This window comes from Oncorhynchus mykiss, chromosome 11 (assembly GCF_057628025.1).
Source record: "Oncorhynchus mykiss isolate SJ-2025 chromosome 11, ASM5762802v1, whole genome shotgun sequence".
NCBI lineage: Eukaryota > Metazoa > Chordata > Actinopteri > Salmoniformes > Salmonidae > Oncorhynchus > Oncorhynchus mykiss.
Genome location: NC_143032.1, coordinates 61,159,072 through 61,174,841, shown reverse-complemented (window position 1 = coordinate 61,174,841; position 15,770 = coordinate 61,159,072). Strand labels below are relative to the sequence as shown.

At 43.4% G+C, this 15,770-nt stretch overlaps 1 protein-coding gene across 19 annotated transcripts in view; it reads right to left on the bottom strand.

Annotated features, from left to right (window-relative positions):
• Window positions 1-14,500, bottom strand: part of LOC110536085 (ankyrin-1) — a 176,507-nt gene extending 162,007 nt beyond the window's left edge. For 16 of the 19 annotated variants that reach the window (XM_036935935.2, XM_036935938.2, XM_036935944.2 and 13 more), the window contains exon 1: window positions 14,015-14,399. In XM_036935935.2, the coding sequence (XP_036791830.2) occupies window positions 14,015-14,140 (126 nt within the window). In that variant the 5' untranslated portion in view covers window positions 14,141-14,399. Of the gene's footprint in view, window positions 1-14,014 lie in introns of all 19 variants that reach the window. The other 3 variants (XM_036935941.2, XM_090190742.1, XM_090190743.1) reach the window with 2 other exon arrangements.
• Window positions 14,501-15,770: the final 1,270 nt, after the last annotated feature.

The window sequence follows — 15,770 nt, the reverse complement described above, 5'->3', positions numbered from 1 at the left end:
GTTAGCTGCATGTGTGACATAACTCCACGAGTCGATTTATGATATAATTTACAAAGATTATACCATTTAAAAAATACATTATAATGGTTTATGTCTATTAGTATATTTTTGTTTAACCATAATATCTGTTGTATTTTTTGTTCAGTTTCTTTTCTGGTGGATTCAACTGAAATTGGTTTGTTTTAAAAATAGCAATATTTGGGAGATGATTTCCTTTTCAAATAAGTGAAGTGTGTGGTTGTAATCTGAATAAAGGGAAAAATGCCATTCTTGAACATGGGGTGAGACGTTCTTATTCATTTGCTAGAGAACAAGTTCGGATTTAAGTATAACTTTTGTATAACTGAAGGCTTTAGCGAGAGGTCTAATGCTTTAATATTCAATCATTTCTGCCCTCTGAATTCATATTAATTCTATAAATAGGCCCGTTTCATTTTGTCTGGCTTGCCATTCCAAATCAAATGATCGCTAGGTGTAGGCAAGACCATAAGCAAATAGGTAAACTGGGATATGACTAAATAGTTAATCAGGGTGATTTCTCCACAAATAGACAGGTGTTTCCCTTTCCATGGCAGCTAGATCTTATCTATTTTTGCTGTCTTTCTATAAAATGTATTGGAGTGAGATCATGTATTTATTTGGAGGGATCCAAATTGTGTCAAGGATATAATTAAGGTCTTTCAAACATTGAACCTTCTCATTGTGCTACTACATTCCTCCTTAATGCTCTACCTGTTATCTTTCTCTCCCTCTCTCTTAGAAAAAAAGGTTCTACCTAGAACCTAAAATGGTTCATTGGCTGTCCCCATAGAAGAACCCTTTGAAAACCCCTTTTGGGTTCCATGTACAACCCTTTCCACAGAGAGTTCTACAGTATATGGAACCCAACAGGGTTCTTGAAAATAAAAGAGAGCCGCACACTCTCGGAGCTCAGATGCAAAAATGTAATACCAACGTTTCGACAGCCAAGCTGTCTTCATCAGGGTATAATCACAAACACTGCGGGATGACTCGTTTATATAGTGTCAAAAGACACAGGTGTCTGTAATCATGGCCAACAGGGTTCTACCTATAACCAACAAGGGTTCTACCTGGAACCAAATAGGGATAGCCTCCAGGGACAGGCGAAGAACCCTTTTGGAACCCCTTTTTCTAACAGTGTACCTCCCTCCTCTCTTTCTCCTGCAAAGACATCCCCTCATCTGATAGCAGCTCACTATTCTGCAGCAGCATACAGATGAACAGGCCAGGTGTTATTGCCTTCTGTCTGCAGTGCTACTAGTGTATACACATCACTCTCATTCACACACTACCAGGCAGACACACACACTCGCTGTCACACAAGCGATTACAGGTTCGGAAAACATGGAGGCAAAAGACTCCAAAATAGTGTTATATTACTCCCGTGATGAGGTATTTTCCTAGGCCCAGTAAAGCAGGCTTGTGTAAGTTGTGTGCTGTGTTTTCTCTGAGGGGATGTTAATCCTGCCAGAGGACCACATCAATGTACCCTGACCAATGACCATCTGAAAGGCCTTACCAACACATTACATCCTGACACATACATAACACAACGTCATATTATTTTTCAGTATAATCGAAGTTGAGCTACCACAATTACACCGAGCATTGTCTCTGTGGTTTGTACCTGTGGTTAGATGGTCCTACCTGAGGTTGAGTCTTTGGCTGAGTCTGGGGCTGAGGGGACAGGACTGAAGCTGGGACTTAGGGGTACATTAAGTGGTCCTCTGGCAGGGTTAACATCCCCTATAAACATGTGAGGTGGACAGGGCTGAGGCCGGGGCTGAGGGGGACAGGGCTGAGTCCGGGGCTGAGAGATACAGGGCTGAGGCCGGGCCTGAGGGGGACAGGGCTGAGGCTGGGGCTGAGGGGGACAGGGCTGAGGCTGGGGCTGAGGCTGAGGCTGGGGCTGAGGGGGACAGGGCTGAGGCTGGGGCTGAGGGGGACAGGGCTGAGGCTGGGGCTGAGGCTGGGGCTGAGGGGGACAGGGCTGAGGCTGGGGCTGAGGGGGACAGGGCTGAGGCTGGGGCTGAGGCTGGGGCTGAGGGGGACAGGGCTGAGGCTGGGGCTGAGGGGGACAGGGCTGAGGCTGGGGCCGCAGCAGAGAGGTTGTATGGCCCTGTGGGGAGAAAGAAACACCTTGCTACCCTCCTTCACCGTGAAGGCCAGCACAGCCAGCACATTACCCGCTCCACTGCCCCTCTTAAAACACAAGCCCTAAGGTGACAGGCCCTCACACATACACAGACAGTCCTGCCCCAAAGAAAGAAAGAGAGAACACAACCAACATCACAGCCAGTCAAGCCCAGTAGGGTGGTTGTCCATATCATGACACATATTGTCACTAAGTCACAAGTTAACACGATTCTGAAATAATACAGCTTTGGTGCACCCAAAGGGTTTGAGTACAAAGGGCTTGAGTACAAAGGGTTTGAATACAAAGGGTTTGAGTACATATGGTTTGAGTACAAAGGGTTTGAGTACAAAGGTTTTGAGTACAAAGGGTTTGAGTACATAGGGTTTGAGTACATAGGGGTGTTATGGATGAAGCTGGTCAAGCTATATAGGTTTTTTGCGTTATTTTAATTGTCAATCATGAGGAAGGACAAATAAATGTATGTGAGTTAACTCCACTAATATATTACTCATTCCCTTCATGCATCTATGTGCATGTGTTATTTAAAAGTTACTACAAAGTGATTATGTTTAAGAATCAAACCTGTATGGTTAATTGAAATGTGATTGCATACCTGTTATTGTCCTATCATGTTTCCTGACCAGAGTTTTACAGGCAAACGAGAGTGTGTTTGAGAGCGCAATGTTTAAACTGTGGGTCATGCCAACCTTGATTGTCAGGGAGAGAGGGGGATAATTGGTGAACATTGAAATGCATATAGAGAGGAAGAGGTGAAGTGAGAGGGATAACTGGGCCCAAAATCTGTCTTCTCCAGCAGATGGAGTTTTTCTTTTTTTTTCAATCACCAAGCGAGGGGTGGTATGGAGGTCTGTAGGTCAATGATATGGTTTGGAGGTCAATGAGAGAGAGTCGAATTTGGTTAACAGAACCTTGTCGTGTCTTTGGCTATGCCGGATTAATTGATATGACATACTATTCTATAAAATAATTTCTCTGTAATTAATTTCACCTGATTGAGCTAATCATGTAAATGTAATTAACTAGAGTCGGGCACCACAAAATAATATTTATAGAGCTGTTAATATGACCTAGTCTTATTTTACATCAATAGCAGTCAATATCAATCGTCATCTTATTTCAGTCTCATCTGAAGGTTGTAAATTATTTTATCTGCATGAAGTTGAATCAGCAATACAAAATTGGGTTTAATTATTTATTTACTAAATACCTAACTAATCATACAGAATTACACATACACACAATTAATCCTAACTTGATTACAAATGACTTCATAAAGGAAAAAGTCCCTAGCGGGCAGAACAGATATGACAGCTGGTTACACAAAAGAAAAGGGCTGGGTTTGAGTGAAAGAGCGGGAAGACTGAGGAACAAAGGGAAGAAGCTGGGCTATCGTAAATACAGTATCTTATGCATTCTAAATTACCACCAATTTGGAAAAGGATAATGCAATAAATATTTACTCTGAGCTGCGTTTCAGTAGGTTGGTGGTAGATGGAAGACCGTGTTGCCAAACCGAGTCCTCTGTTCTTTGAAGAATGTCTCTGGTGGTCAATTGGATAAGTTGTAGTAACGTCGTTGTGTGATAGACGGGATACTCTGTCTGTTCCTTCCTAACCCTCGTTTGCAGCAGCTGTTGCTAACTCAACGGCTAGGAGGTATCACTTCTGTAGTGAATAAGAGTTCAAAGTTCATACCATTCTCAACCAAAGCTCACGCTGATGTTGGCTTCGTTCTGTAGTTATTATCTGAACCATTCTGACATAGGACCGTCGTCCTCACATCATCGAAACAGGAAGTTATGTTGTCGTCAAGGGCTTATATAGGAAGGGAGAGGAGGGCGTGTTTGCAAAGTTTTATAGCCCATGTCCCTTCACAGGGCGGGCCACAGATTGAGCAGCCCTATCTTATGAAAATAAACATTTCTAATTTTCAAACATTTAAATTGAACAACAATTCCATGTGAATCCGATAACTTTGTCATCTTATCATTGATGAGAATGTCTCAGATGACAACCGAACTGACATCATATTCATTATTAAGTACCACCCCATATGTTCAATTCTTCGGATTAGACTGATGTTCCCAGAATCTCTATGTTAACCAAGGGTTTTGCAAATGTAACATCAGTAGGGTAGAGAGAGGAAAAAGGGGGGAAGAGGTATTTATGACTGCCATAAACCTATCCCCCAGGCCATGGCTTATTTGCTATGTGTCTTTTTTGATAGAATAGAAGTTTCACAATGCTTAGGTTGTTACAAGTGTACTGATATGAGCAGGACATGTGACATCCTGGCAACTTTGATAAAAACACTTGCTATCAGCTGTTGTCACGCACATCTGCCCTCTCAATGGCTAGAATGGTTGCACCTGATCTTGCCTATTCCTGACAGCCTTCCGTTTTTGAAGACACTTATTTTCATCGTTAGAGAAGCCAATGGAGTATCTGGTCAATATAATGGATAATCTGTGATATAATGGAATGTTCCATGGTGAAATACATTGTGGGTAAATGTGTTTAAACCGTTTATTTCCTGTGCCCATACAGGGGAATGTTGGTCTATACCGGGCCAAGTTCAGTTGCCAAACATTGTTGTGCATTGCAGATAGAAATGCCATGAATAGAGCCAACATGATTCCTTATTCTACATGACATGTTTCTATCTGAACGTTCCAAAAATGTGCGTCCTGCTGAATGTGCCCCTGGTGCTGCTTATGCTAATTGCTATTAGGCGTTTTTGAGGCAGCAGTTGGGCCAGTTCTCTGACTTAATGATCTCTGTCCAGTTTATTATGTTCCACCTGCGGTTTATTATTTTGTAAATATTCAAAGTACTTTTGACACCTATTTTTAATTCTCCCCTTTGGCAGGAAAATGTACCATCATTATCTGCCTCCTCACTGCAACATTCACTGCAACATCCACCACGACAACCTACCTCACAATGACCTTAGTGCGTTGATAGAGAGTGTGAGTCCACACTTTACTGATGGGGATGGAAATGAAGTGCCATTTTTTACACCAATTCATATTCACTCTACAGGTGAAGAGCGATAGAGAGAGAGATAGAACGTGCCTTGGGGGAATATTCTCATAAACTGATCTAAATTAGTCATGCTCTTCAGCAAAGATGATCACATGACCATTGGGGTCTGGAGAGTATTTCTGGAGGAAACACTTTATTAAGTCAGAATAAACCTGCCCAATGGCAGACAACACAAAAAACACCTCTTCATATAGCAGTACATTTAACTGTCTTTTATCTCCTACAGAGATAGCCTACAGATCACTATGAAGTGGGTTTTGTTATGCTGCTCATGTAGAGTCCACCTCACATTTCTATAGAAAGTGTCTCTAGAGTGTAATGGTTGTTCTGGCAGAGGTCCATCAACCTACAACACAGTACACAGTACATGGTGCATGTTATCCTCTAGCCCTACTGTATTTTACTGGATACTGTACCATTGTCCATAAAATACTGACTCTCTGAATTGCATTGAAAAGAGACTTTTGTTTCGGTTATGTCCAGTGGCTCAAAGTATCATAATCCTGCCATTCCAACTAGCTGCTTTTTCATCAGCCCCAAACAAAACTAAGGGTGTAATCATAATGATACATAAGCAACTCATAATAAATCACCATCCTTGGTAAAGGTTAAGACCAAGAAGGCAGCATCACTTTCCTTAAATGTATCAATAATGGAGAAAAAAACTTGCCATCATTAATGTGTATGCTCCAAATTCATATTATACTTTGTTTTTTGATTCTCTGAAGAGCATATTGTTAGAATTAACTGAATTCCAACTGGTTATTGGGACAGACATGAATGCCATTCAGGACATGCGGGACAAATCTAATAAGACCAACTATAATCCACAGGCAACCAAGGCTCTCCAACATATAGTCACTGATTACAATCTCATTGATGCCTGGCAAACTCATAACCCTAAATGATGTTAGAGCAGCATTTCCCAAACTCTGTCCTGGGGACCCCAAGGGGTGCATGTTTTAGTTTTTGCCCCAGTACTACACAGCCGATTCAAATAATCAAACCTTTATGATGAGTTCATTATTTGAATCAGCTGTGTAGTGCTAGGGCAAAAACCAAAACCTTGGGGTCCCCAGGACCGAGTTTTGGAAATGCTGCATTTGTAAGGACAGACGCTGGAAACGAGAAGCAGCAAAGGACAGGAACAGAATATAGACAGCGTCTGGACAGGGGAAAACAAAACAACAATAACGCTGACACAGGGAACCAAGGGAGGAACAGACAGATATAGATGGGGCAATCAAAAAGGTGAAGGAGTCCAGGTGAGTTCAATGAGCGCTGATGCGCGTAATGATGATGACAGCGTTAGAGCATTCTCAACAAACACCTTTTTAAGACCAAGGAGTGACTACTCTCTCCAAAGTCAAGACATAACTAAATCTATTGATAAGACAGAGAGCAGAATTTGCCATCCATCGAGTTAGACTCAACCAGTACTTCCATGGTAATCGACCCAGTCGTCTTCTGGCTAACAAGCTTCACAGTAATGATCAATTATATTGCAACAATTGAATCTGACTCAGGTGAATTACAATCATAACCCAAATTAAACAACCAAGGATTATCCTGTTTCTATAAAGAATTCTAGAAACATATACAGATTAAGTTATTTTTAAAAGATATAAAAACTCCTCTTCTCTCAGCTGAGGAAACTGGCTTGCTGGGAGCCCAAATCCCTCTCCATTAATTCAAAAGGGCATTGGACAACATGAATAAAGACAAATCACCCAGTTGGGATGGTATTTCAAATTTGGAACCAATTAGGCCCACTGTTACTTGAAATGATTAGCACAGCCATTCACCAAGGTTTATTTGTAAGGGATGTAAATACAGCACTAATTTCACTTTTATTTAAAAGGTAAGGACGCCACCCAGTGTTCTCACTGTCGCCTCCTATCTTTAAGAAACACATATATTAAACTATATTCAAAAATTATATTTCTTTTATACGCTTTTGATAGACTAGAATGATCATATCTTTGGTCGGTTTTGGAACAAATGGGACTTGGCTCCAATTTCATTAATATGATTAAAATACTAAATGCCAATCCCTCAGCCATAGTAATAACAGGCAATGCCTGCTCTGTTCCATTCAGAATAACTAGAGGTAGCAGGCAAGGTGATCCCATCTCACTTCTACAATTTATTTTGTCCATGGAGCCAGCCCCAGCCCCTGGCCCAGGCAATTCAACAATCGAAAGAAATTACACCAGTATTTCTCAATTATACGGATCACGTCATTTCATTACATGCTGACGATATCTTTATCTTGACAATGTATCTCAATCTCTCCCAAACGCTTTAAAGATCATAGACAAATTCAGCTTCATCTCAAGATATAAAATACATCTAATCAAATCTACCCGATGGAGGACTCCATCTCTCCTTATGGAATCCTAATTGTTTCCCATTTGAAATATTTGGGAATGGATATATTTCCTTTCTTATATAAAACAATTGGCAGAAACCTTAACAGAATACTCAGATCAATTCAATCCGACCTCACTAGATGGACTAATATACCAGTTGCTTTAACCAGCAGAATATCTATAGTCAAAATGGCTATATTGCCACAGATTAATTTTAAAGATTAAAAAACTCTTGAATGAGTAGGTGTGTCAAAAATGTTTGACTTGTACAATCCTGCAGTTCCTTATAATGAGAGAAATATAGTTGTTCACTGCATTTCCCTTATCTCCCATTACAGTCAGGTACTAACTGTATGAGTTGTGCAGAGTTACTGGCCACAGCTAGTGACGAGTGTAAGCATTGATGAGACACGGCGTACCGGACAGACAGGAATAAATGAGTGACTGGTTTATGATGCACTACCTCCATTTGTGTTATCACTTTAAACCTGTATGCCTACTTCTGATCAAGCAGATGTGACTTTTCAATGAATCGGCTATCTTAATCTGACTCTGTGTGTGAAAGCGTCATTGAGAGAGCAGAGACAAGGAATGTTGCAGTGGCAGAGGTGTTTCAACCTGCTGTTTGACTGCTACTCCCTGACCAATGGCGCCCCCTGTGGACAATACTGGAAGTGTTATCAGATGGTGTATGTTATATAGCTGGAGGTTCAGCACTGCACTGCACCACAGAGCAAACCCAGAGCACAGCTTCAGTAAAGACCACCGCTCAACCAAGACAGCAAAATACATACACAACGCCTCCTATATGCAAACAAACACACAAAGTACTAGTAATCAAACACTGTAAAGGTAGTACAATATTATAACATCTGAGCCAACACGGCAGGACAGTGGTCTATTAGTATTATCTGCAGCAACGTCTGACTCTGGCACCCCTCCGTTTGCATCAACAGTGACAAACCTGCGTCATAGATTTATAGATCAAAATACGAGAACAGCCAGCAACTTTTTTTGTTCAATTTCTTGAAAATTAGTAAACTAGACATTCAGTTCCTTTTTTAAAAGCATCTGTGACATTTGTCTGTTTCATGGCGAAGCATAAAGCCCTAGTTCTCAGGCTCAGAGCCTTGGGCAGCCTGGTCCTGACAACCATAATCAAGAACGAAGGGACTCGTCACCAAGCTCGGGACCCTGGGACCGAACACCTCTCTTTGCAACTGGATCCTGGACTTCTTGACAGGCCGATCCCAGCTGGTAAGAGTAGAACACAACACATACACCAAGCTGACCCTCATCACAATGCCCCCCCCCCCCCCCCCCCCAGGGCTGTACTCCCTGTTCATCCACGAATGTGTGGACACGCACGACTCTAATATATCATGAAGTTTCCTGAAGAGAAGACGGTGGTAGGCCTGATCACCAACGGCGATGAAACAGCATACAGGGACCTGGAAGTGTGGTGCTATTACAAAAACCTCTTCCTCAATGTCAGCAAGACCAATGAGTTGATCGTGGAGTACAGGAAACAGGGGGAGTGCACACCCCCATCCAAATCGACAGTGCCACAGGAGGGAGGGTCAAGAGCTTCAAGATCCTGGGTGTCCACATTACCGGGGACTTAACATGGTCTTCTCACACCATCCTCAGGAGCCTGAAACGATTTGGCATGACCCCTCAGATCCTGCACCATCGAGGGCATCCTGATATGGAAACGTTTGGTATGGAAACTGCACCGCCGTTGACTGGAAGGCCCTACAGATTGTGATGCGGACGGCCCAGCGCATCACTGGGGGAGAGCTCCCAGCCATCCAGGACGTACATGCCAGGCGGTGTCTGAGAAAGGCCCAAAAATTGCCAATGACACCAGCCTCCCGAGACATGGACTGTTCTCCATTCTCCCATCCAGTAGACGGTACCGGTGCATCAATGCTCAGACCAAAATATTCCTAAACAGCTTCTATATCCTGGACATAAAATGTTTAAATGGCTAACAAGTACTGTTCCCCCTCACAATTTACGCTGCTGCTAAAATGATTACTGATTAAATGTATTACTACCACTAAGCTGCTGTCCATTGATTATTAACTTCCATTACCATTAGTATCTATCTATTAATCCTGCTATTGGTCACTATTACTCCTGTTTACATGTATATATTACCATTAGTATATTACTATAAGTATTTATATATTCCTGCTACCAGTCTCTTTTCAGCCCTGTTTACATATATATCCACCAATTATGTCTATACTGTCCCTCTGGCACACTCACCCTCTTCCACACTCACACTGACACACTCACCACCACGCACACCCCTCCCGTCCACTTCTGCTGCTGCCCTACTATTATTATTATTATTATTCATGCTGCTACCATTCACTTTCTCCTAATCCCTGCCTACATGTATATATCTACCACAAATACTCCAGTATCGTTGCACATGGTACATTTGGTACTGGCACTGACCCTGTATATAGCTTCCTCTCTTTTTTCTTATTTCTCGTGTTTTTGTTTGTTTTTATACTATTTTGATATTAAATTATGCACTGTTGGGTAGGGCTTCCAAGTTAAGCATTTCACTGTACTTGTGCATGTGACAAATCGGATGTGAAACTTGGGAATGCGATATGGTGGATAACAAACCAAGGGCAGGCACACACACTATCACATGGCCCTGAGACTTTGAAGGGACGATCAGTCACTAAAACTGCAGTGTGTGTGTGTTTGTGTGTTTGTGCGTGTGTCTGTGTGTTCTATTGTGTTATTGACTGTACGTTTCTTTATGTGTAACTCTGTGTTGTTGTTTTGGTCTCACTGCTTTGCTTTATCTTGACCAGGTCGCAGTTGTAAATGAGAACTTGTTCTCAACTGACCTACCTGGTTAAATAAAGGTGAAATGAAAATACAAATAAAATAAAGTGTGTGCTGACCGGTGGTCGGCGTGGGCAGGCCTTATGGGGGTTATGATAACCATGGGGTCAGTGATGGGCATCGGCCGGGTCACACCAGCTGGGAATGACAACAGAGAGGATAATCTAGTGACATATTTGAGCTCTGATTCTAGAAGTGGTCCTAGTACATGACACAGGGATAAAAGCAGAGCTGATATTGATATAGATAGTGGCGTACTACTGACACCTAGTGGTAGTGCATCACATGGCTTTAGCTATTTTACCATAAGATGTCTTATCTGAGGTGGTAGCAGACTGGTTGTGTTGTTGGCCTCAGAGACTTTCTAACACTTTACTGTCAACAAGGCAGAGAGGCATGTTCTGGCTGAAAGCAGACAGGTAGTTCCTTTAACAAACAAAGGCATCACACTGGTTCTGAACAACTGCATCACACACAGCAGTTTCTCCATATTAACACTCGAGTGCTTTACAGTGGAAAAGGTAAAGGGCACGGCTCCCTTGGCGGTGTTGAAGAGACTGTGTTAGTGCAGCTGTGGCCCACTCTGAGGTCCTACTTCCTGGCTACAGAGCAGGGGGTGTGAGAGTGATTAAAGGACCGGGGACAGTAGAGGGGGGACAGGGGGTGAGAGTCTGGGTCTGGGTAAGGAGGAAGAGACTTACTATCTCAAAGCACAGTTGGGCGTGGCCAGAGGCGTCCAGAGGATGTCAAAGGGTGTTTTTCTTTCTGAGCTTCCTTCTCCCCATATCAAAAAATATTAAATTTTCTCTTGTACCAACCACCTCCATCCATTCCCATCAGGTGGTCATTAACCCTCTAACACCTACTCCCCTTCCTCTACAACATGGTCAGAACTTCCATGGTCCACTGCCCAAACTGATATGTCTTTGATTAACAAATCTTTTCATAGGTCCGATATTTTGATAAATAGAAATGACAACTACTGTCTGTGGTACAAAACTGTGGTTAAAAAACTGATATAAAGTCTACTTCATGATCCATGTGGAATACATTAGAAATATTTCATGAGTACTGTAATTTCAAGAATTTTACAGCTGCTACAAGAATATGCAGTAAAGCTTCAAGCAAGCCCTCAACACACATTTTCTGTGACCAGTAAGAGAGAGTATTTTTTTGCCTTGTGTTATCCGAGCCTTCATAACACTATTAATAACACACACACACAAAATACCGCCTGACGCTCCGTGTTCTCACTCTAGCCCAATATATTCCTTAAGATGGGCCAGCCAGCCTCTCTCCACCTGTTTCTCTTTCTTCATTTCTAATCAGGTGTCCCTTAATAAAATTGCTGTGACATTTCCTACTCCACCCCCTGCAAATCCCCCCTTCACTGAAAAACAACTACAAAACAAAAGTAAAGCTTTCATTCCGACTGCTCACAATGATGAGGGAGTGTCCTGTCAAAGACCTGCGATGAAATTAGGACTGGAACAAATACACACACACACACACACACACACACACACACACACACACACACACACACACACACACACACACACACACACACACACATACAAACAACACCGAAGTAGCAGGTGCTCCTGGTTAAACCTTAATTACATGATTTCTGATTTCTTGATTGATATGTTAATGACTATGTCATTAATGCAAAATAAAAAATACCAGCAGCTCTGGTAATAAATAGATTTATTTGATTAGATATCCTGCTGTATTTTTATGCATGTTTTTATTCAGTGGGTCACTGGGTGGAATGGAGATGCACTGGTTGTTTGTGTCTGTTGTCACAATGTTGTTACCCCACAGAGATGCACTGACTGTGGAGCTGAGGTGAAGTGGGACATGCCTGAACACAAGCACACACAGATGGACAGACCGAAATCATTACTTTATCTTTGACTAGAGACCAACAAAATAGTTGAAATTAAGACAATATTTTATTTTACCAGAAGGTGGCATTCTAGAGCTTCTTTCCACAGTCCAAAAGCACATCATCAGGCAGCAACCGCTTGCTTGACGACTCAAACTGAATTCTCCACTGCTCTATGTTCGCTGCGGAGAAGTAACTAAACATCTGTAGGCGTGGCGTTTGATCGGAGCAAGGAGTTTTGGTAGCCAGGCTAAGCAACTGCAGCACCATTGTCTAACTTTTCAAACTTTGTAATGCAGTCCCATGTGCAGCTGCACAATCCCTTGCTACAGGGTCTGAACGGCATAGCAGCATAACTCCACCTCCACTGCCTGCTAGAGATCATGGAACAACTGTCGTTGTAACTGATCATCTACTACCCAGGCCCATTACACCCTCATCTCACTGGAGACGGCTGTCCATACATGGCTACAGAGGAGATCTGCTGTGTGTCCACAACACAGATTCCATGCTGTAGTTGGCCACCCAACCAGAGGAGGCTGGTGGGAGGAGCTACAGGAGGACGGGCTCATTGTAATGGCTGAAATGGATTCAATGGAAAAGAGTCAAACGTGGTTTTCATATGTTTGATACCATTCCATTAATTCCATTTCAGTCTTCACAATGAGCCCATAATCATATAGCTCCTCCCACTAACCTGATATATACTATATATAAATATTGACAGACAGACAGACTGGAACAGACAGACAGACCAAAATATATGTCTTATCAATATGCTAAACGATGCTCATCAATGGCTTTGATAACTGCTCATTTTCATTCATGAAACTAAGTGAAATGTGATGTAAAAGAGCTAAGTCGGCATTTCCTGCTGTCCCAGTCATCATGAAATATACCGCTGATGCAGCCAGTAATTGATGAAGCAGAGATGTAATGTTTGAGGCGAGTGCCACTAGTGCGACAACAGCCACCAGCTCTGGCAGCGCTGTGCACAAGGTTCCAGTATGAGAAAAGCCTGCAGGTATGTATTACTCCTTAGTCAGCAGAACAAAGGTTCTTAAAGGAGAGGTAGAAAGAAGAGGATGAGGAGAGAGAGGGACACAAAAACATGTCCTCTCTCAATCCTGTAATTTTGAAGTTACCACTGAGTGGATCGGCAGTGAAATCTTGCTCATTGACACAATACGCTGCAGTATGAAGACAAAGAGAGAGAGAGAGAGAGAGAGAGAGAGAGAGAGAGAGAGAGAGAGAGAGAAAGAGAAAAAAGAAAAAGAGAAAGAAAGAAAGACAGAGCGACAGAGAAATAAATGGAGAGCGACAGAGAGATAAAAGAAGAGAGAGAAAGAGGTAGAGTACCACACAGACCCATAGGACAGTTCTGCCACAGGACAGTCAGTAAAGCAGGAAGAGGAGTAGGAGAGCATGCAGTGTGTTTACAGTTTCCTCATGTCTGTATGCACAGTACATGTCTGCCAGTGCCACTGTGCACACACTGTAGAAATGCATCAGTATATGTCCATGTGTGCCCCAGCACCCCTGATCAGAGCTTAGCATGAGAGAGAAAGAAGGGGGGTGTCTCTCTCCCTCCTGCCCCCCTCTCCATCTCTCCCCCTTCCCACCCCCTCCGACCCCCTGTGAATGGACCCCTTACCTTGCGCTTTTTATCCCGCGATCGGTTCCTCTTCTTGGCCTTCTCCTCCTCCTTCTGCAGGCGCTCCGCCTCGAGCTGGATTTTTAATTCCTTGTTCTTCACGAGATGTTTGGCGGCTTGTGCCATATTTCAGCCTGGTTGAGACGACTGTCTTGTGGAGATGAAGGTGGTAGAGGCCTGGCGAGGTCCTGGGTTGGGGCTGGGGCTTGGGGGTTGCAGTGCTGGAGGTCCTGGGTTGGGGCTGGGGAGCTGGGAGGCTGCAGTGCTGGAGGTCCTGCCTGCCGCGGGCAGACCCTGACGCTGATGGTGCCGGTGTGTGTTCCTTCGTATGGCCCTGCAGCGTCTGAGAGAGCGTGTTCACACTCTGCCTCCTCCTCTTCAGCAGTGCAGCGCAGTCACACAAAAACATAAAAAACACACGTAAAAAAACTGCCTCTCTCTCACTTGCTCACTGTGCTGCTCCCTCCCTCCCTCCCTCTCTATCTCATTGCTCCCCCTCCCTCCATTGGTACACATACAGGCTGTCTGGCGCAATGTGTGTGTGTGTGTGTGTGTGTGTGTGTGTGTGTGTGTGTGTGTGTGTGTGTGTGTGTGTGTGTGTGTGTGTGTGTGTGTGTGTGTGTGTGTGTGTGTGTGTGTGTGTGTGTGTGTGTGTGTGTGTGTGTGCGAGCGTGGTGCTTATGTGTGCAATAACAGACCATTCTATATCACACTCTGAGCTGCAGTAATAACACCAGCAAGCCTGCTACAAGCTCAAGCTTTCTCTCCCGCTCTCTCTTTCTCTCCTTCCCTTGGTCACTCTCTCTTTGTCTCTTCTCTCCATCTCTCTCTCATGTACACTAGAGGGGCACCATATGGACAGCAGAGAGAGAAGCTACTCCTGTGTCATGGTCAAAGTGTGTGTATATCTAAACATGTGCAGGCGTCAGTCAGTATGTGTGTTTGTGTAGCATGCAGAGAGGGGAACTGACGGAGGTTGCACCTGTTCACTGGTATTGCTACGGTCGTTTGTCGAGCGAACCCTCTGCTCTCACTTTCCAAACCACCCCTCCCCCTCTCTCTTCTCCCTCTCTCTCCTCCCCCTGCAATGCTGCTGATGCAGGCAAAACATATCCTTTAACATCTCTCTGTCCCTGGCTCTGTTCATCACATGCAGCACACAAATACAGTACACACAAACACACACATGCACATGCACACACAGATAGGGAGATCTTTCTGTCTTAATTCATTGATCATTTCAGAGCAAATTAACTATTGCAGGAGGGAATGGAGAGAAGGCGAGAGGAAGGGGAGAGAGGTAAGATGTGGGAATTCAATTCAATAGAGGGAGTTTTTTTGTTTCTTTCATTATCTCATACTGCCCTGTTGTATGGACCCCTGGAGGGTAGTGCGACAGCCATCTCACCAGCATCACTGACATCGTTGACTCCCTCTCTCTCTCTCTCTCTCTCTCTCTCTCTCTCTCTCTCTCTCTCTCTCTCTCTCTCTCCCATTCTCTTCTTTCTCTTCTTTCTCTTGCATTCTTCTTCATTCTCCCTCCCTAACTTTCTCACCCTCTACCAAAATGTCTTACCATTACTGCAGAATAAGGAATTATGCTGAACCAAATTTGCATACAAGTTTCTTCCTTAGAGAGGAGGAAATTAAGTCCCTCACATGAAAATTACATTTGTATTCAGTGAATCAAATGACTTTGCCTTGTATCAAGGATGTGTTTTAAGGTCTTTCGAACGTTGAACCCTCTCATTGTGCT